Here is a 19,933-nt window from a genome sequence, read left to right on the forward strand (position 1 = left end):
TATAACTTGCATTATATAATTTCTATTATTTTCAATATACATACAATTATATATATAATATATAATTATATATATATAACTAAATTAAAAATATAATTCATAAGTAATTAATATTAACTATGTTGAAGTAGTATCTGATGGTGATGAAGTTGGTGGTGGAGGTGGAGGTGGTGGTATAGGTATCCATGGCAATTTCATTCGAATAGGAACTTGTGACACTTGTGGTAGCCAAGGAAACCTTACATTTGTAGATGAATTTGGATGATTTTGTGGTGTTATGTATCCTGGAGGAACTCTTGGACATGTATTGAAAGGAATTCTAGGATTTAGATATGTTGAGCTACTATTTTCACTATAGTAATTGTGTGAGCCATAAAAGTTTTGGTTAAGACCACTAACATTATGGTTCATATATTGCACAGGTTGCAGTGAACACATTCCGTATCCACAAGGTTCACTATTAGTTTGATAGGATTGTGACCATAAATTCTGAGAATAATTTTCTGTTTGTGTAGAAGGAAATCGTCTATCTCCTCGTGCATAAAATCCTTTCCTTTGATTCTGCATACTTCTATTCCACGGATGATTGGTTTGCCATCCAGTAGTAGGTTCTAAAATTATAAATGTTAATAGAAAATACAAATGTTAACAAATAAAAAGATATAAATATTACATAAGAAACTCACTAGAAGTACGCTTTCGTTTAGACGGATTTTCAGCTTCATTAACATTATTTACTTGTTTTGCTTTTAGTTGTTCATAATAAGCCCGTTCTTCCTCATCATCTGAAAATTCTGGAGGATCATCCGCATTTGCATCAATACCTCTGATTCTGTAATAATCATAAATTGCTTACTATATGTTTAATTTCTTATAAATTAATGTACTAAATATAAATAAGAATGGTATGTATAATTATATACATATTTAAATATATAAACTCACTTTAATAATTCATGTAGAAATACTAAAGAAGTATATTCTGTATTTGGACAGTAATAAACAGTCATTCCTGCTGTAATGTTATATTCTTTTATGTGCTCAGAACTATTGAATCGCACACAATAATGAGGTTCATTCACTTGTCCAAAAACATCGAATATTTTTCCTAATGTCCTTTGTCCTTTCTCAATAAATAAAACTGTATCTAGGTTCAATGTCGGTTTGCCAGGTTTTGGTTTTACAACTACTAGTTGTTCAACCATCCATGCAACCTGTAATTTAATATTATCTTATGAAGATATTATCCTATTTTCAAGATTATCCATATATGTATTAATTTAATATTTATAAATACCTCTCCTAATGGATCACATAATACTTCAGGTACACTAATTTTTAAGTCTTCAATAGGAGGTAAATCATCTAATTCAGTTCTCATTTCATTATTCTTTTTTCTTCTTACATTATTTTCTTTGCCTTTCCTAAATATACAAGAAATTGCTTTAAAATTTCGTATAAAATTAATTTAATGTATAAAAATTTACAAAAATGAATAGCATACTTGCTTGAACTATCATCACTATCTGAATCATCTGATTCAACTATTACTGAAAAATCACTGCTACTAGTAGAATCGTCGCTATCGCTTTCTTCACTTGACGATACTTCTTTATTTTGCCTATAAGTTTGCATCTGTACTTCTTTCAAAGATTGATTTTGATTGCTATCACTTTTTGTTTCATCAGTATTAAATTCTGTTTCTGAATCTGAATTGCCATATTCTATAGCAATACTAGTAAGAGAAGATACTTTATCACTGTCTGTTAAAAAGGAAACATAAATTGCAATTGTTAATTTAATATCAAAATTATTTGTAATGTATAATATAACATATATATAACAAAATTGTTTATAATTTTGATTATGATAATAAGTATATCCCTATATCCTTACTTTGAGCCAAAGATACTGTATTTATTTCACTTATGATACAAATATCATCATCACTTTTTTGTTCCAAGTTTTCAAATGTTACATCTTCATTTGTATTCTGATTTTTGTCAGTATCGTTAATAAGTATTTCATTTTGTTTAGTATTTGACAGTACGACTGATTTGTTTTGTTCGGCTTGTTCATTCATGTCATCTTTCTTATTAGAATTTTGTTTAATTTCAGCATTATCAGTTATAATTACCTCGCAGTCATTTGTAAATTGACTTGTCTCATTAACATTGATTTGTGTAGTTTTTTTGTACAGTGAATAATCTTCAATAATTACTTTGTTTGGAACACAACTACTTTCTTCAACATTTGATATAAGGTCCATAAATCCATTATTTGAATTTCTGTTTTCTATCATTTCTTCTATTATAACCTCTTCCGTATTCATCATAATTTAACTTTAAATTGCAGGTTATGATCAATAGCAATAAGCAGACTTCACTTTAAAATGTATTATAACCATTAACAAATACGCAAGAAAATATATTTCTCGTATAAAGTTTCATAAACTTCACATAAATATATTTATTTCTATCAATCATGTATATGTCACGTAAATTTAAGGGTTCGTTAATAAAATAAAATAGCTGCGTCGTAACGCAACTATTGCCTTTACTTTCTAGCACAGCACAAGTTTACACTGATCGGAGAGATCAGATTTACTGTTCGATGGTTTGTCTATTTCTCCCCAGGTGTTCTCATCTCATTACGGAGAAAAGCTCGGTGTGAGTGTGCCCTTTTTAATTAACAACGCGGATTGGCTGTTCGCATCTTCCGTTAGGAAAAGTGAGGGTAACGATCCACGATGCCAATTGGTTATAGATCATGTTAATAAATGAAGATAAGAGGAGAAAGCCTCCTGTCAACGCGGCTAGTAGGTAATATTGTTTATGGGAAAAATCAGCTTTTTCGTTAGTCAAGTATTGGGTTTTTCCCATTAAGTAAAACTACCTGCTTTCCCCGTAATTAGTAAGGATGTATAACAACCTAAGGGCTGTTTCAAGGACCATCCATAAACAGATAACAGAAATAATAAACTTAAAAGTTTAGGTTTATGGTGGGTCCCTGGAGTAATTGAGGGTGCGCGGTGGCCTCTGATAAAATTGACGTTACATATACGTACGTACCACGTAAATATATTTATTTCTATCAACCACGTATTGTGATGCTATTGCACTGTAGTGTAGGTACTGATGTACAGGACATGTATATATAAGTAAACACGACTATAGTATGACGATTATATATTTTTAAAAATAATTATTTTTATTATAATAAAATATTTAATAATTTTTTATATTTTTAAATTTGTCTAAAATTATACACATAAAGAAGGACAAAATCTTATATGATTCTTAAATATTAAAAGAAAATATAAAATTTTACAAAAATTTTGTAATTGTTAAAAATATTTCGAATATTATTGTATATATTAATTACACACAATTATTTTTATAGCATAATATATGAATTACAATGTATATTTTTTTATTAATTTATAATTCATGTTTAAAAAATTTACGACATAATATTTTATTCTCTCGTGACTACACTTACAATTGTTTGGATAATTTTTTTTCCATTTTGATGATTTAATAGATTCAGAAGGGGTTCCCTCATCTTTTGTTCTAATAATTTGACTAATTCCATTCTCATTCCTTGCAAAAGTTGAGCCACCTAAGTAACATTAAAAGTATATTTAACATACAATTATCATCTTTTTTGTTTTAATTTCAACAAACGCGAATAAATATTCTTACCCTATGAGATTCAACATCAAATAACATCCAGCCATCTTCTAATGATACAATAAATATTCCATCATGCACTTCTATTTTTAATTCGTAATCAGAGAATAATATTAGTGGTAAAATTGGTACCATTGATACTTCTTTAATAAATATTTTACTTGTTTTCACTTTTTCTTGGAATACTAAATATGGACTAGGAAAATGACCAACGTGAAAGTTGACCGAGGATGGATGGATACTAACGAAACTATCATTTTTAGTTTGGAATCTAAGTTGTTCGGGTCTCGTTTCTGTTGGAACTGCCCCAGCAGGCTGAATTTGAAAAGATTTCTCTGGCGAAAGAACCTTTACTACATTAGGATATAAGGCTGCACAAAGTAGACCTTGCAGAAGTTTATAATTATCATTATTGATGTTCAGTTCAAATCCAGTAATTTCTATAATCTTGTCAACATTTGGTTGTCGTTTTGGTAAATTAACGGGGACAAAACCGATTGAAACTAACAATTCTAATAACTGATACTTTATATCTGCCAAGGAATATAGTGTACGCACAGACAGATAGTTTTCTTTTGCAAAAGCATGGCCTGCACTAGTATTGCGTGTATATATTTCTAACCATTTCTGTCAAAAAAAAAAGTATCTTTGTATTATAATTATATATTATTATTATAATTATAATTATATATTATAATTATAATTATATATTATAATTATAATTATATAATTATATATTATATTATGTATTATAATTATATATTATATACATTTTTATATATTTTTATACATTTACCTTATATGCTTTGAGAATAGTTAGTTGATCAGAATTGGCAGTAAAAAATTGTTTTTTTGCATCAATCTCGTGTCTTTTTTCAAAAGGTATATGAAATGGATTTTTATGAGATAAACATGCTGCTATAGTAAGTGCGGAATCAAGACAGCAGAAGATTGCTCCAAATAATATTAATTTTCCGATTCGTACATTTACAGGCAATGCTGCAAGATGGTGACCTAGTGGGGTTAATGTACATTCGGAATTAAATGCTCCTACATCTTGTAAACGTTTAATTGCACTACTGATATTTTCTTCTGTTGGTGGTTCCAACATTTTACCTAAATAGAATATTATAATGGATATTAGAAAGTTAATTAATGATATAAAACTAAAAATATATTTTTATTACCTAAAACTTCATGTAAGTCAACTTTTCTTCCGTTATGTAGAAGTTGAATACGTAATAACAGTGGTTCTAACGGAATTCGTAATATCTCAGGTACTGGCTGTGCTGAAAAGTGGTAGTTGAACCTGAAACAATTGTTTAAATTGAATAAATATTGGTAAACTTTACTATAAGATTTAATGTTTTAATGAACAATAATTATACATACTTGTACGAGGTATATAAATGAATAGATACTCCAGGCATTACACGCCCAGCGCGTCCTTTTCTTTGTAATGCATTTGCTCGTGATACCCAACACATTTCTAAACTTTCCATGTTTTGGTTCGAATTAAATCTGGTCTCTTTCATCTTTCCACTGTCAATTACAAAGACACAATCATCTATAGTAATAGACGTTTCAGCTAAATTTGTGCTTAATACAATTTTTCTAGCGATAGATTTTTTAAAAACTAAGCTTTGCTCTTCATTAGATAAAGATGAATGTAATAATATAATAATAAATTTTCCAGTCTTTGGTGAAAAATACTCATTCTTATTCAATCGATCTTTCAGTGCAATAATTTCAGCAAATCCGGGTAAGAATACCTACAAATTTAATATTAATTTAACTACATATTGTATATTTTTCGTATAATAAGAAAACTTAGTAAAAATACTTACTAAAATGGAACCTGTTTTAGGATAATTGTGTTCTCCACAAGTAATCCACTGCAATGTTGTCTCTATAAGTTCATAATTAATTGCATTATGATCCATATAATATAAATTTTTTTGTGCCTGGCTATTATAATCCTTATATCTTTTGATAATCCTCTCTAAGTCTAGATCTTCATCGGGTCTAGATTCCTCAGGTACATAGTGAGAGCGAGCTGCAAGCTGTGATGCAATACCATAGCTAATTTCTAGTTGCTCCAAACCACCTTTATATCTACGTGTAGCTCTTGAATGTTCTGTTAGAACATAATTCGTTTTTTCATATACATCTTCCACAAAGATTTGTTCTACAGGAAACGTTCTTCCTGGTATACATAAAATGGGAGCTCCTTTAAAGTATGTGGAAAAAATCTCACTTCTAAGAGTGGCACTCATAAGTATTACTTTCAGATTTGATCTTCTGGACAGTAATTCTTTTAATAGCATCAAGAGGAAATCACTAAAAAGGATAAAACAGTTAAATAAAATTAAACAAATAAGTATAATAGATAACTTACCTTTCTGCACTTCTTTCATGAACTTCGTCTACAATAACATGTGTAACATCTGATAATTCTGGATTCACAGCAAATCTTTGCAACAAAATTCCAGTTGTACAAAATGTTAATCTAGTTCTATTAGAAATTTTACTTTCTAATCGTATTTGATATCCTACTGTGTCACCTATGCGTTCATTTCTTTCTGCTGCAACTCTTTCTGCCACTCCTATTGTACTTATCCTTCGTGGCTGTGTACATATTATGTTAATATGTTCTTTGGATGCAGATCTATTAATAATCCAATCATCTAATAAAAATTGTGGCACCTGTGTACTTTTACCACATCCTGTTTCACCAGAAATTATGATTACTTGATTTTTGTGTATTACATCTAAAATTTCATACATCTTTGACCATGCAGGCAACCTTTCCCTAATTTCTATCATCTTGTTATATCTGGGATTTGTTAGCTTTTCTTTAAAATTTTTTTCAATTAGATCATCTTCTTTCAATATTCTTTCCCAACTAATATTATTTCTGTTTTTCCTATGTATAGACCCTAATTCGTAATGAGTAGCTACATTTGTTTCATCTTCATTTTCTATGTGCCTTCGAAATAGTAATTCACTTTGATCTAGAAATTGTTCTTTATTTTCTACTAAATATCTTTTTATATCATATTCATTTTCCAAAAGAGATATTATTGAAAAAATAGAAGGTGTTCCATATGCAGATATTGATAATGCCTCTTCGTACAACCTTCTTACTATTCTTAAACAATTTATACTTGGAAATGTACCGTCATTTTTATACAAATAAAAATAAGGCGGTTCATAAGGATATTTACAACCTAATGAAATATTTAAAAAGATTAAATATAAAGTCTGCACATAATTTATATATTAATTACGTAACATATTTTATATTTTTTATGTAAATAATTATAATACCTTCAGGAAATCTTATTTCTAGGGTAAAACTCGGATTCTCTCTTTCAGGCATTCTTAATACTTGTGGTTGTTGATGTGAAAATTTACATCTATTTCCAAATCTACATCTTTTATGAATAAATAATCTGCAAACTTCTCTTTCCCTTCCCTTTTCTGGCTTCTGCCTAATCCTTGGAATTTCCTGTCCTATTTCATCATTTCTTATTAAATAATCCAATTTAACTTGTACAGTCCAAATTTGATTTTTTATTTTTTCAGTGAACATATTTCCATAAATAGATTCGAGTGCTTCTTTCTCCTCATTCTTTCTTTCCAATAAATCTATTGTATCAATGTCATCATGTATCTTCCTTCTTGCTATATTTTCCAATCCATAATATTTATAAAACAATATTTCTAAAGCTTTTCCTACATCACCCTCTGTATGTAATAGTGCTTCATTGCAATGTGATTGATGAAAACTTAAAACAATATAAATGGTCATTTATAATTGTCCATTATTTAAAATTTAACAAACTTACCCATAACTTTCAAGTTTAGATGTTGCAAATTGCCTAGTAATTTGTTCTTCGGTTTTTGGTGTACTATCCTTAGAAGAATAATCAACTATTCCTTTAATGACCAAATTGCCCCTTTCCACCCAATATTGCTTGTCTAGATTGGACTTTTTATTTTCAAATTCTGATGCATCAGAAAGCTTAAAACTCTGTTAAAAAAATATGTTACTTCCCAATAATACATTTTAAGAGATATGTATACAATAATAAATTTATAATGTCTATGAATACATACAGGACCATAAATATGCTTTAAAGTATCGTACAGCTGGCGTTCAGATTCTTCAGATATTCTTAAGGTTTGCAGTTCTGCTTTCCGTATAGAGCTACTTTTATCTTCCATTGACACGTTTCTATCAGATAAACATAAGTAATTTTATAAATTATTTACAAAAGTAATTTTAAGACATGCAAGAACAGTATCTCGGACGATAATCTAATTATATTTAATATTAGTTCTTGTGTTAAAAAGATATGCTTTTAATAATACATTCTAATTATCTTTATTTTATTGCATTATTTTTGTAGCATATAAAAGGTTATGTTTTACTTACGTGGTATCTCTATCCACATCTTGTCCGTTTAAGAAGAAATCATAATCAACGTGAAGAGGGTTCATTTTGATAATATATATAAATAATTTTATAAATTAACTTGAAAGATATTTATAAATCTGTATTTTGATGATTGGGAAAATGGAGGTTAAGAGGTAGTAAATGTACAAATAGTGGCAGTTAGAGATCTATGAATGAATTTATATGCTTCTCTTCCACGTAGTGCCAACCATTCTATCTAACTAGAAAATACGTTAAAATCGAATTTTATTTTTTGTTTTATTATTTTTTCAAATGTTACTAACAAGTAAAAAGATAAATATGCGTTTATTTATTATATTCGAATGTTATTCGAATAGTTCATCATTTATTTTCAATTTGATAAATAATCGCCTTATTATAACCACAAAGCAACAAGGAATTTCCCCCAGGATGCCATCGTGCATCTAATACCGTAATATTTCGTGAAATTGATATACAACTCGCATTATGTGGTGTCCATTCAAATATATACGCACACTCGCAAAATATTAAAAGGTGAGCGCGTGTAGGATTCCATCTTGCAGCTAAATATTAAATTTTTAATATAATTTGATATTGCACAGAGAAAATATATATTGTTGAAATACTCACCTACGATAGTATTTTCAAGAAGTAAATAATCAAGATAATCATCAATAATATTCCATATCCACAATGTTGTAGGATAAAGTTGATGTTTCACGGCCAAGTATTGCCCGCAAAAACTAAATTTTAAAATATCAAATTTTGCAATTGACAATCTCTCAATAATATTTTTCCTTCCTATTTTTATATTTACTGGTCGTTCCGATTTCTCTTCCACTATAAAAATCGAATTTCTTAAATATCAATTATATTTATATAAATGTCTATAAAAAATTACTTACAAACGTGTCTATCGTAATATCTTGTATTTTTATTCGAAAATTTTGGTTGAATTATACGTTCTTCATATACCTTATTCAAATAATTTTCTTGAATTACGGGTTCAAGATATAATTGCAAAAGTGGTTTCCATGTCACGTGATTTAACAGTAAGATCTACAATACAAATACTTTTACTAAAATATTACTACAAATGTTTGCAGTAATATAAAAGTGCAGTTTAATTCATCAAGATATATAAAATTATAAACCATTTCATTAAATCCTATTACAGCTAATAACTGTCCACTGGGCATCCACGTTACATTTTCGATTCCTTTTAAACACGTATAATTTGCACATTCCACTTGAGATAAATTTACAGTTTGTGTAGGAGAGAATACTGCGATATCTCTTTCGAATATACTCGAATAAATAATTAATTTTGCTTCGTCGCTAAAGGAAGACCAAATACATAATAATTCGCTATTTGGAGACCAGCATAATCCATCAATGCTACTTAAACGACCACATATTAATTTCTAAAATTAAAAGATTTCAATATCATGTAGAAAACTCTAGATATCATTATAAAGTTTTTATAATTTTTTTTATAAATCTTATCATAAAAATCTAATTAATTCTTTTACATTAAATTTTAATAGCATCAAATTGTATTTACGGACTTTTTAAAAAATTCTTCCTTACTTTGTAAATATAAATAAAAATACAATATTGTTTCAGCTAAATTCACCTAACGTTTAAAATTTACTAAAAAAGGTAGAGTCAGATTAGATTACGTTAAGTTGAAAAAGCATTGAATCTTTTAAATGTTTCCTTATTTTCTGACAAAAAAGACAAAAGCCAAATAATCAAAACTAAAAAAAGTCATTAAACTACATAATTATCATGTTAAAAAACGCAAGATATAAGAAAAATATAAGCAAAAAAAATTGGTGATAAAAATATAGACGAAATTCATATCTATAGTAGTAGCAATATAATAACCTTTCATGGTTTGAAATGAACGAAGACAGAGCGCATAGTGCACTTGTGTATGACTTTTGAGGTTAAATTAATGTTTTGAAAATTAATTTATTTATTAAAAACAAGATATGACAACGAGTTATATATCGTGTGCCTGCAATAGAGTTCCACATTCGGCTGATTGGGGAAAAAATGGACTCATTTGCTTTGCAGCATGTCATGCAGTTGCAATTTATGATCCGTACATTTCAAAAATTGGAAAAATAACGCACACTCTTCACCGACACAAAGATCGTATTAATACTGTACGATGGCTTAAACGGAGAGATGCGAAACCTGAGTCAGAGCTATTATCAAGCTCAGTAGATGGAACAGCTATTATTTGGAGCAAAAGAAATGAATTATTTAAATGTAACTCTATCATAGGAGTTGATGATACTCTAATCTTTTGCAACTCATTATACATTTCTGATCATGACTCCGTAAATGAGGAAACATCTGCGAAATTGATAATATGTACTGGGTCTGTTAAAGGAGATCTAAGAATATGGTTAAGAGATACAGATGATAATGTAAAATGTTTACAAACGCTTACATTTGATAAGAAATTACCAATAGAAGCTTGTTTTTCTTTCCTGCCAAATAAGCATTTACCACTTCTGGCTATTGCAATAGAAAATTTTACAATTGAATTGTATGTAACTAATTGTAATATCATAGAAGAATCATATTTTGAAAAAGTTCAAGTTTTAGTTGGGCATGAAGATTGGGTACGATGTATGGACTTTAATTGCGATACAAATAACAGTATTTTCCTTGCAAGTGGATCTCAAGATGCCATGATACGATTGTGGAAAATTTCTGCAAATAGTACAGAATTTTCAAATGATGAGTTACATCAGAAAGAACAAGTGTTTATGGCTAATGGCATAAAATATAATATTACTTTAGAATCTATCCTTTATGGTCATGAAGGATGGGTTTATGGCGTACATTGGTGTCCGTTACAGCTTGATAATAAGAATAGAATTTTAAGATTATTATCTTGCTCATTAGATAAATCTATGATTATATGGGAGCCAGATGAAGTAACTGGGATTTGGTCCGAAAAAGTAAGAGTGGGTGAAGTTGGTGGCAATTTAATGGGTTTTTATGGTTGTAAATTTAGTGATAATGGATTAAATATATTAGCACATGGTTACCAAGGATCATTTCATATTTGGGAATACTCAAATATTGTAAAAAATTGGATTCCAAAGTCTAAACCAAGCGGTCACTTTAGTGAAGTGATTGATCTTTGCTGGGATCCAAATGGAAGGTTTGTATTCAAAATTATATATATTAAAAATATATATACATATAATTCATCAAAACAATATACAATTACACATTGCATTACAGGTTTCTAATTACTGCAAGTACAGATCAGACAACAAGAATTCATGCAGCTTGGAAAAATGAAACAGAATTTTGGCATGAAATTGGACGTCCACAAGTTCATGGATATGATATGTCTTGTTTGGTTATGCTAACCCCTTATATGTTTGCTTCAGGAGCAGAAGAAAAGGTTGTACGTATATTTACAGCACCAACAACATTTAGGAACTGTTTAATGAAGATTGCCAATGTTGATGATTTCAAAAATATGGTGGCTGATAGTGCATCAGTACCTGCTCTTGGACTAACAAATAAGGCAACATTTAATGATAATATCACAATTGAAGATGTAGAAGTTAATAAGTTTAAAAATGAGGATTATATTCCTCCAACAGAAGAAGAGTTAATGCAAAATACACTATGGCCAGAGTTACAAAAGCTTTATGGCCATGGATATGAAATATTCTCTATAGCTGCCAGACATGATGGATCATTATTAGCAACTGCATGTAAATCAACATCACAAGAACATTCTGCAATATTATTGTGGAGTACAAATACATGGGTCCAAGTTCAGAAACTTATGTCTCATCAATTAACTATAACACAAATGGAATTTTCACTCAATAACAAATATCTACTATCTGTTTCCAGAGACAGAAGATGGTCATTGTTTGAATGTAAAGACAATATGTATACCTTAATTGCAGCTAGTCTAAAAAAAGATAGTCTTCATACTCGTATAATATGGTGTTGTTCATGGACACATGATTCATTCTTCTTTGCAACAGGTTCCAGGGATGGAAAAATTGGGATTTGGAATCCAAACTTTACGGATGATAAAATTGTTCCAATTACATCCTTGGATGTAAAAGTTTCAGTTACAGCACTTGCATTTTCATTACAGAGTATTTCTCAAGATTTTTATGTTTTAGCAATAGGATTTGAAACTGGATGCATAGAAATACAGAAATTAAAAATGTTCTCTAATAATTTTGAATGGGAAAAATACATAATGTATGATACTTCTCAAGCACATCACTTAACTGTTAGAAGGCTTAAATTTCGGCCTCAAAAGGAAGATTTTAATATTTTACAACTAGCAAGTTGCGGATCTGATCATATTATTAAGATATATGACATAGACATTTTAAAATGAAACAATTTGTAAAAAATATTTGTTATTTTTATATATTAAAACCTGAATTATTTGAATTAAACTATTTACCTTGCTTAGTTTCCATGTGTCAGTTTTATAAATTTCTATATTGTCATTACCCTCAATTGAAACTACCACTGCTAGTTTATTACCATCTGGACTAAAATATAATTTATGGAAAGAAGATTTCATATTTTGTATATGAGTTACACTTTGATCGTCCAGAGACCACACAGATATCTGAATCTAAGTATTTTAGTAATCTTAATATCGATTTATATTTAATATCGATCAAATTTATTACTTACATTAAAATCTGACAACGTCAAAATGTATTTACTATCAGGAGACCAACTAACACTTTCTAAACCAGCACTGCCTTCAATCAATTTATATTTCCATTCAGGATAACGAATAGAATATACTTGAATAATAGCTTTCTTTATATTTGCACATAGTATGTATTCAGTATTTCTAGACCACTCCAAATACTGTGATAAAAAAAAATGAATGTAATAAAAAACGAATTATGGTATTATAAACACTTTATTTCTTTTACAGTATATAATTCTTATTTCACAGTATTAAATATATAATAACAAAAATTAAAATAATAATTGTCTATATATTATCTGTTTAATCATATACACTAACCTCGATTATATCTGGAAATACGAATGAATGAATAGTGTCAAATTTCTTGTAACCTTTTATTGTTAAATTTGTTTGATATGCAGTTGCAAAAAATCTTCCATCCTTAGAAAAATCACATAATTGATTATTTACTCGTATTAAATCATTTTCTACTTCTAATGACATCGCGTCACTGTTAAATTATAACGTATTGTTTTAAAAATTCAGCTTCGCCAACACAAACAATTGCGATATGATCTGGAAGAAAATGCATAAGGATTTATTAAATCAATTTAATAAAGAACAAAACGGTTTCAATATCTAAGATAAAGATCTAAAGAATATTTAACGCGCAATATTTTCCTATTATGTATATAATCCGATATGTAAATACAGAAAAATATAAATTTATGTTTAATATGTTGGTTATAATGAATTTGAAAATGATAGTTCCAAACAGTCGCAATATACGAGCGTTCGTGTATATGGTGTCTGATTACAAATATTATTATAATTCGCATTTTTATAAAATATTATACAAACCTAAATTTTCAGATTTATAAATGAAGTGGTAATTTTTCAAAAAGCTATATATTAATAATCAATAAAAATGATCAAAGACTTTATTATTCCTGTAAATAAAGATGAACTTTTACAAAGTCGGAGTGGACAATATTTTGTTAAAGAAATTGTTCCAATACGATTGTTACCACAAGCTCTAGATGGTATTTCATAAATTTTATATATCTCTATACATTACTTTCAGTATTTGTTACAGTAATTTTAATCTTACTACAGAGATTCGATCAGCACTCCAAGCAAATGGAGCCAGTTTCATTTTAGACCATTTTAATACATTTTTCTCTATAATTGTTCATGGAAATAAAGTTGAATTAGCAATTATTATGCGTGCTTTTACTAGAATTCAAAAAGGTAACAAAATTCTTTTTTTTGGTTACTATATATTATAATTATTTAAATTATTACATTGCATATAACTGATAATATTAACTTCAATTATTATTTCATGAAGGTATTGAAATGTTAGTACTTGATATGGAAAGTATATTCGAAAGAGGAAATGAGTTGGAAGAGGAACATAGATTGAGTTTGTTAAATATAAATAAAATGCTGGCATATTTATTTTCTTGGTTTATTTGCCATATAGATGATGAGGTTTTTAAAGATGTATGTGATAAATTAATAGGCAAGGTATGATATCTATAATTTAATTGTACTAATTATGTTAATAATTCCTTTTTATAAATAATATTTTCATAATATTGTTTCATTCACAGCGTAAAAAATCTACAAAGTCGGATATGGAAGATGAGTGGGAAAATAGTAGGGAGAAAGCTTTAGAGTACATCTATAGATTGTTACAATTACCATTATCAAAACTTTGGCAACCTCCTATTGTAGAAGACTCATTTATTGTGTATGTTTATACGCATTAATCATCAAAAAATATTTGTTTACATATAACACATAGTTATAATTTAAGCAATTATTTTAATATATATATGTAAGATAAATATATGATTTCTTATATTTTAGATTATTCACTAAAGTGTGTTATAAAATTTTGGAACAATGTAAAGATTCAAAACAGAAATCCCTGAGGCAAACTATTTTCGAGGTACAGTTCTACATATTCCATCAAGTTATTTTTAATTTAATTTGATTTTAATTGTTTTGATATGTAATTATTAATTTTTTTTAAAAAGATTTTAGGTACTTCAATTAAAAAATATAATCATGGTATAAGCTGTGTGATAAGAATTATTCAGGTATGTATATCAATAATTAAAAGTTTTGTTTCAATATAAAAATATACTAAGTGACTAAATTTCAATATTATAGTTAGTGAAAATACATGATGCATTAGCATCTCACATGGCTGTTGGAGTTATTCATATGATTAATGATTGTGGTTGTAATGGTTTAGTGAAAGAAATAATGAAAGAGATTGATCAAAGTGAATTATCTGAACTTGACAGTCGTAATATATCAATATTCTTAGAGACTATTGCTGCTTCAGCACCAAATCTCATAATTCCTATTCTTGATGATGTGATGGATTATTTGGGTAGCGAGGTAGCCCATTTTACATTAGTTCAGCTATAAAAGTACATATTACATTTATTTTATATTTATTACTACTATGTTTAGCATTATGCTATGAGAAATTGTACTATTAGTATTATACGTGAGGTTGTACAAAAAGCATTGACTGGAGATGATCTTACGCAAGAACAGAAGGATCAACGTGATGAGTGCCTTAATAACTTAGAAGAACATATTCTTGATAACAATGCTTATGTCAGATCAAAAGTTTTACAAGTTTGGCAACATTTATGTTGTGAAGGAGCTATTCCACTAGCAAGGCAAGGAAAACTTTTAGCTACTATTGCATTACGTTTAGAAGATAAAAGTGCAAATGTACGAAAACATGCATTACAACTAATGCGTGCCTTATTACAAAGCAACCCATTTGCAGGGAAAGTAAGTGGGAAAAATTATATTTTATATAATCGTCTTGGGTTAAAAGTAAAATTATATGTAATATGAAATATATTTACAGTTAAATAAAGTAGAAATTTCTAAATCATTAGAAAAAGAAGAAATAAAATTAAGAAAGTTGCAAACTGAAAGAGTTAGTAAAAGTGCTCGTGGTGACAAACAAAGATTAGAATTATGGAATACTTTACTTCCAGAAATAAGAAAAGCATTAAAAGAAGTTACTGATGAAGGAAAGAAAAAGGACAAAAGCCAAGGTGCATATAGAATCTGTATATTTTGTTTCATTATGACAAATATATCTAATCTAAACGTATATTTGTATTTTACATATCAGATGATGAAGTTGAAGAAGAAGATATTAATTCTGATACAGCGTTTGAACATGTAAGACAATTAATATTAAAAGAAAAAATTCTCGAAGCAGTAACATATTTGTGGAAAGTTTGTATAAAATTAAAACAAAGTTCAGATATAGAAGTTCTTTCTCCTGAAGCAAAAGAAGAATGTCTGTTTTTACTTCTATTGAAAACATTTATGGAATCTGAAAGTAATTTAGATAACATAGGAGAAAATGTAGATGCAGTACATTCAACAGATAAAAACAAAGAGGAAGAAGAAATAATATCAAAACGAGTTGTAAATTATTTAAAAGTATGTTTCCAAGCATTTTATGTTAGTCATAATAAACTACTCGTTTAAAAATTATATACATAATAATATACTTTTCTAGAATTGTTTGGAATTTGCAACTGAATTAGAGGTTGCTATACCTATGGCGGAAAAATTACTTTTTTCTACTACAGCAACCGATGCTATCGAAGCATGTACTTTACTTGGAATTGCTCATCAATTTGGTGTAGCTGGAGCTGCAGCCGCTATACGTGATGCTTTATTTCAAGTATTTCATCGTGATCAATCAGTAAGAAACAATATAGCATTAGTGTATAAAGATATTTACTTAAATAATCATAAAAATCAAAAGTTAAAACGACAAGAGGCTCTTACATGTGTTAAATCATTAATTGATTTATTAAAAGGACTTCAACCAGGTCAAAGTCAAGCTTTAACTCAGCTTATATTAACATGGTATAATAATAAAGATATAGGCAATGACATATTACAGGTAATGATATAAATATATTATGGTTTTTAATTTTATATGTTTATGTTATAAGCAAGTTATGTATATTTGTGATTTATTTAATAGGTTCTATGGGAAAAATTTTCGATGAAATCATCAGACACAGATTTATTAGATAGCAGATCTGCTTTAATGTTAATAACAATGATAGCTCAAGCTCAAAGCAGTATTATAATTGATAATTTAGAGGTATTAATAAAGGTAGGGCTTGGATCACGAGCAAAGAATGATCTTTTATTAGCCAGAGATACATGTAGGGCATTACTAACTATAAAACATATGAGTGATGATATTGAAAAGACACCTGTTAGGTATGTTAAATAGTAAGAATTAAATAATTGTTCAAATGCATTCAATAATTATAGTAATGATCAGTGCATTATTCATAGGTATCCCAATGATCATGAAATGTTTAAAGAAATTCTTACTTTACTAATAGAAAATTTTGCAAATTTAGAAAATGATGGATATATTTCATTTGCAACTGATGCCATTAATGCGATTTATCATGCAAGTATTTTAATGATATAATCTAAATTTTATATTTAAGCTTTACTAAAACTATATTTTAATATTTCAGTTAGCAAATCAGCCCGATCGCTTAATGAAGCAGTTATTATTACAAATCTGTATTCAGGGAAAATTTAATAATGATTCATCTGAAAATACTGTTCCGTTCTTTTTGATATCTAAATTGTTATATTTAGTTGGACATATTTCAATTAAACAAATGGTACATTTAGATACATCAGTCTACAAAGAATTAAAACGAAGAGATACTATACGAAAATTAAGAGAAGAGAAGAATTCAAATAAAAGTAATAAAAATTTGGATAGATCTCGAAGATCAGTTACTCCCAATTGTGCAAGACAAATACTTCGCAATAAGGAGGTATATAATATTGTTTATAACATATATTTATTTTAAAATTTGTTCAATTATTAATTTTTGTTCTTAGATAAGCATTTTAGAAGATAATGGAGAGGATGCTGTGGAAGGTGCGGCAGAAGATGCAGATGCAGAGTTTATAAATGACATTCTTGAAAATCATATTGTAACTGGAGATGGACTTTTAGTAACATTTATGTGCGTTTTTAATGCCCATACTTTTTACCATACTAACATTATTTGTCTGAGTAAATGTCCATACCAAAATTCTTACAGTCCATTAGTACTAGATGTATGCCAATATCATGATAAGTATAATGATGAAGATGTACAAGCTGCTGGAGCTCTTGCTCTCAGTAAAATGATGACAGTGAGTTCCAGGTTTTGTGAAAAATCATTACAACTTCTAATTACAATACTAGAACGTTCACCATATCCTAATATTCGGGCCAATGTTCTTATTGGGATAAGCGATCTTACAACTAGATTTCCAAATCAAATTGAACCATGGATGAAACATGTTTATGGCAGGTATTTAAAAACAGAGCTTAATCAATTTCATTATCCTATTCTACTATCTAGGTTATCTGCCTAAAGCATAATTAATTTATAGACTTCGTGATGAAGATATGAATGTAAGAAGTACTTGTGTTCGAGTTTTATCAAGTCTTATAATGAGAGAAATGGTGCGTGTGAGAGGTCAGATATCAGAACTAGCTCTCTGTATAATTGATAAAGATCCTCAAATTCGACAAGATGCAAAGCAATTTTTCAAAGCACTTTCACAAAAAGGCAATGCTCTCTACAATGTGATGCCTGATATATTATCTCGCTTAACTGATCCTGATTTAGATATAAGAGAATCAGATTTTCAGGAAATTCTGAAGTATGTATGTTAGTAAAGGGAAATCATAAAAATACGATAATTTACTGCAATTAATTTATTGTTCAAAATATTTCCAGGTATATTTTGAATTTATTACAAAAAGAAAAACAAGTTGATGCCATTATTGATAAGATTTGTGCTAGATTTAAATTGGCTACGACAGAAAGACAATGGCGTGATTTCGCGTATTGTCTTTCACTTTTGCAATTTAGTGCGAAAAGTATACATAAGAATATATATTTATTTAAAAAGTTAAAAATGCGTTCAAAATTTTATGAAATATCATTTTTTTATATAATTAATGAATTTTATTTAGGTATACATCGTCTCATTGAAAGTTTACCTTTACTGAAAGACAAAATTCATCATAAACAAGTTTTAAAAGCATTACAATCTGTTATTGAACAAACAAAGAAAAAACCAAATACAAAAGCAGCATGTATAGAATTGGAAGAAAAAATAGAAGAACTTCTTAAAGGAAAAGACAAGTCAAATGAAGATGATAGTGAAGTAATGCCACCACCACCAGTGCCAAAATTAAAAAAGCGCAATAATAGACGCAGAAAACGTAGTAGTAGCGAGGAAGAAGAGGATGATAATATTGATAGTGATCCTGATTCAGCACCCGTAACAAAAAGTACATTTCTTCCTATATGAAAATAGTTACTTAAAGTTACATATTTATTACCTAACATGTAATTGTTTTAGTAGAAAGTTCTAAAAAACCAAAATCGCCTGAACATAAATCGAGTTCCGATTCAGATTCAGATAATGGTGTATCAAAGAAAATTTCTAGAAAACAATGTATGTATTATCTTGCTAAATGAATAATCTTTTCATTATATTTAATAATTATTTCTTTCATATTAGCTACAGTGAATACACCAACAAGAAGTGTTTCAACATTAAGTCGAAACAAGCGTGTTAGTTCAGTTTCAACTGCACCGTCACCGTCGCCATTACGGAAAAAAAATAAACAAATTAGTACGTCAATGCGTTCTTCACAAAGATATTCACTACGTTTATCTCAATCAAAACAAAACCATTAAAGTTTGCATATATGTGTAGATATACCTCATTTTGTAATTTGTTATGTAGCTTAAGTTCAGGAAGTAAAGCGAGTGAAAAAAATATACTTTTATATCTTGATCATTTTAATAAAAATCGAATAAAATATAAAATTGTTTTTTATAATTGTACTTTTTTTCTTAATAGCATCAAATATAAAATGAAATTAATGTAAATTAATTTCCTTCACAAAAATCTTTTTAATGTTAAAATATTATCTCTATCTTAATTTTTAATCTCTTCTCCTTTTAG

The 19,933-nt window shown here is 28.3% G+C and overlaps 5 protein-coding genes and 1 long non-coding RNA gene across 8 annotated transcripts; 3 read left to right on the forward strand and 3 right to left on the reverse strand.

Moving 5' to 3' along the window:
* Positions 1-33: 33 nt before the first annotated feature.
* On the reverse strand, positions 34-2,646 carry LOC100743375 (H/ACA ribonucleoprotein complex non-core subunit NAF1). The gene is made up of 6 exons (XM_003488392.4): positions 1,897-2,646; positions 1,505-1,763; positions 1,298-1,424; positions 946-1,214; positions 687-832; positions 34-611 (listed from the first exon to the last, which is right to left on the reverse strand). Exons 1-6 carry the CDS (start codon positions 2,333-2,335, stop codon positions 118-120), a joined length of 1,734 nt encoding a protein of 577 aa, XP_003488440.2. The 5' UTR covers positions 2,336-2,646; the 3' UTR covers positions 34-117.
* Positions 463-1,021, forward strand: LOC117151482. The gene is made up of 2 exons (XR_004461458.1): positions 463-604; positions 754-1,021. It is a non-coding gene; the product is annotated as an uncharacterized LOC117151482 (long non-coding RNA).
* A 742-nt stretch (positions 2,647-3,388) lies between the features above and the next one.
* LOC100743620 (putative ATP-dependent RNA helicase DHX57) lies at positions 3,389-8,338 on the reverse strand. Its single transcript, XM_012383973.3, has 11 exons — positions 8,134-8,338; positions 7,815-7,932; positions 7,544-7,728; positions 7,023-7,483; positions 6,091-6,922; positions 5,540-6,032; positions 5,085-5,464; positions 4,880-5,001; positions 4,489-4,808; positions 3,705-4,319; positions 3,389-3,621 (listed from the first exon to the last, which is right to left on the reverse strand). Exons 1-11 carry the CDS (start codon positions 8,196-8,198, stop codon positions 3,478-3,480), a joined length of 3,735 nt encoding a protein of 1,244 aa, XP_012239396.1. The 5' UTR covers positions 8,199-8,338; the 3' UTR covers positions 3,389-3,477.
* A 103-nt stretch (positions 8,339-8,441) lies between these two features.
* On the reverse strand, positions 8,442-13,453 carry LOC105680563 (WD repeat-containing protein WRAP73-like). 2 transcript variants are annotated; one of them, XM_012383974.3, is made up of 7 exons: positions 13,196-13,453; positions 12,850-13,032; positions 12,611-12,787; positions 9,291-9,560; positions 9,042-9,195; positions 8,767-8,976; positions 8,442-8,699 (listed from the first exon to the last, which is right to left on the reverse strand). In XM_012383974.3, exons 1-7 carry the CDS (start codon positions 13,358-13,360, stop codon positions 8,497-8,499), a joined length of 1,362 nt encoding a protein of 453 aa, XP_012239397.1. In that variant the 5' UTR covers positions 13,361-13,453; the 3' UTR covers positions 8,442-8,496. The 2 variants fall into 2 exon arrangements, with proteins under 2 accessions (XP_012239397.1, XP_012239398.1); XM_012383975.3 differs by lacking the exon at positions 9,291-9,560.
* Positions 10,054-12,625, forward strand: LOC100743741 (probable elongator complex protein 2). Its single transcript, XM_003488395.4, has 2 exons — positions 10,054-11,323; positions 11,407-12,625. Exons 1-2 carry the CDS (start codon positions 10,134-10,136, stop codon positions 12,539-12,541), a joined length of 2,325 nt encoding a protein of 774 aa, XP_003488443.1. The 5' UTR covers positions 10,054-10,133; the 3' UTR covers positions 12,542-12,625.
* A 177-nt stretch (positions 13,454-13,630) lies between the features above and the next one.
* Positions 13,631-19,794, forward strand: LOC100747680 (condensin complex subunit 1). 2 transcript variants are annotated; one of them, XM_033320031.1, is made up of 22 exons: positions 13,631-13,655; positions 13,730-13,899; positions 13,973-14,107; positions 14,208-14,386; positions 14,473-14,612; positions 14,732-14,813; positions 14,902-14,964; positions 15,038-15,271; positions 15,347-15,679; positions 15,759-15,951; positions 16,032-16,348; positions 16,428-16,820; positions 16,905-17,149; positions 17,228-17,348; positions 17,419-17,730; positions 17,798-17,925; positions 18,004-18,258; positions 18,341-18,613; positions 18,691-18,833; positions 18,930-19,250; positions 19,322-19,417; positions 19,484-19,662. In XM_033320031.1, the coding sequence occupies exons 2-22, from the start codon at positions 13,785-13,787 to the stop codon at positions 19,660-19,662; spliced, it is 4,257 nt and encodes a 1,418-aa protein (XP_033175922.1). In that variant the 5' UTR covers positions 13,631-13,655; positions 13,730-13,784. The 2 variants fall into 2 exon arrangements, with proteins under 2 accessions (XP_033175922.1, XP_012239435.1); XM_012384012.2 differs by lacking the exon at positions 13,631-13,655 and having other exon boundaries at positions 13,785-13,899; positions 19,484-19,794.
* Positions 19,795-19,933: the final 139 nt, after the last annotated feature.

Source organism: Bombus impatiens, unplaced genomic scaffold (genome assembly GCF_000188095.3).
Source record: "Bombus impatiens unplaced genomic scaffold, BIMP_2.2 scf_0225, whole genome shotgun sequence".
Classification (NCBI taxonomy): Eukaryota; Metazoa; Arthropoda; class Insecta; order Hymenoptera; family Apidae; genus Bombus; species Bombus impatiens.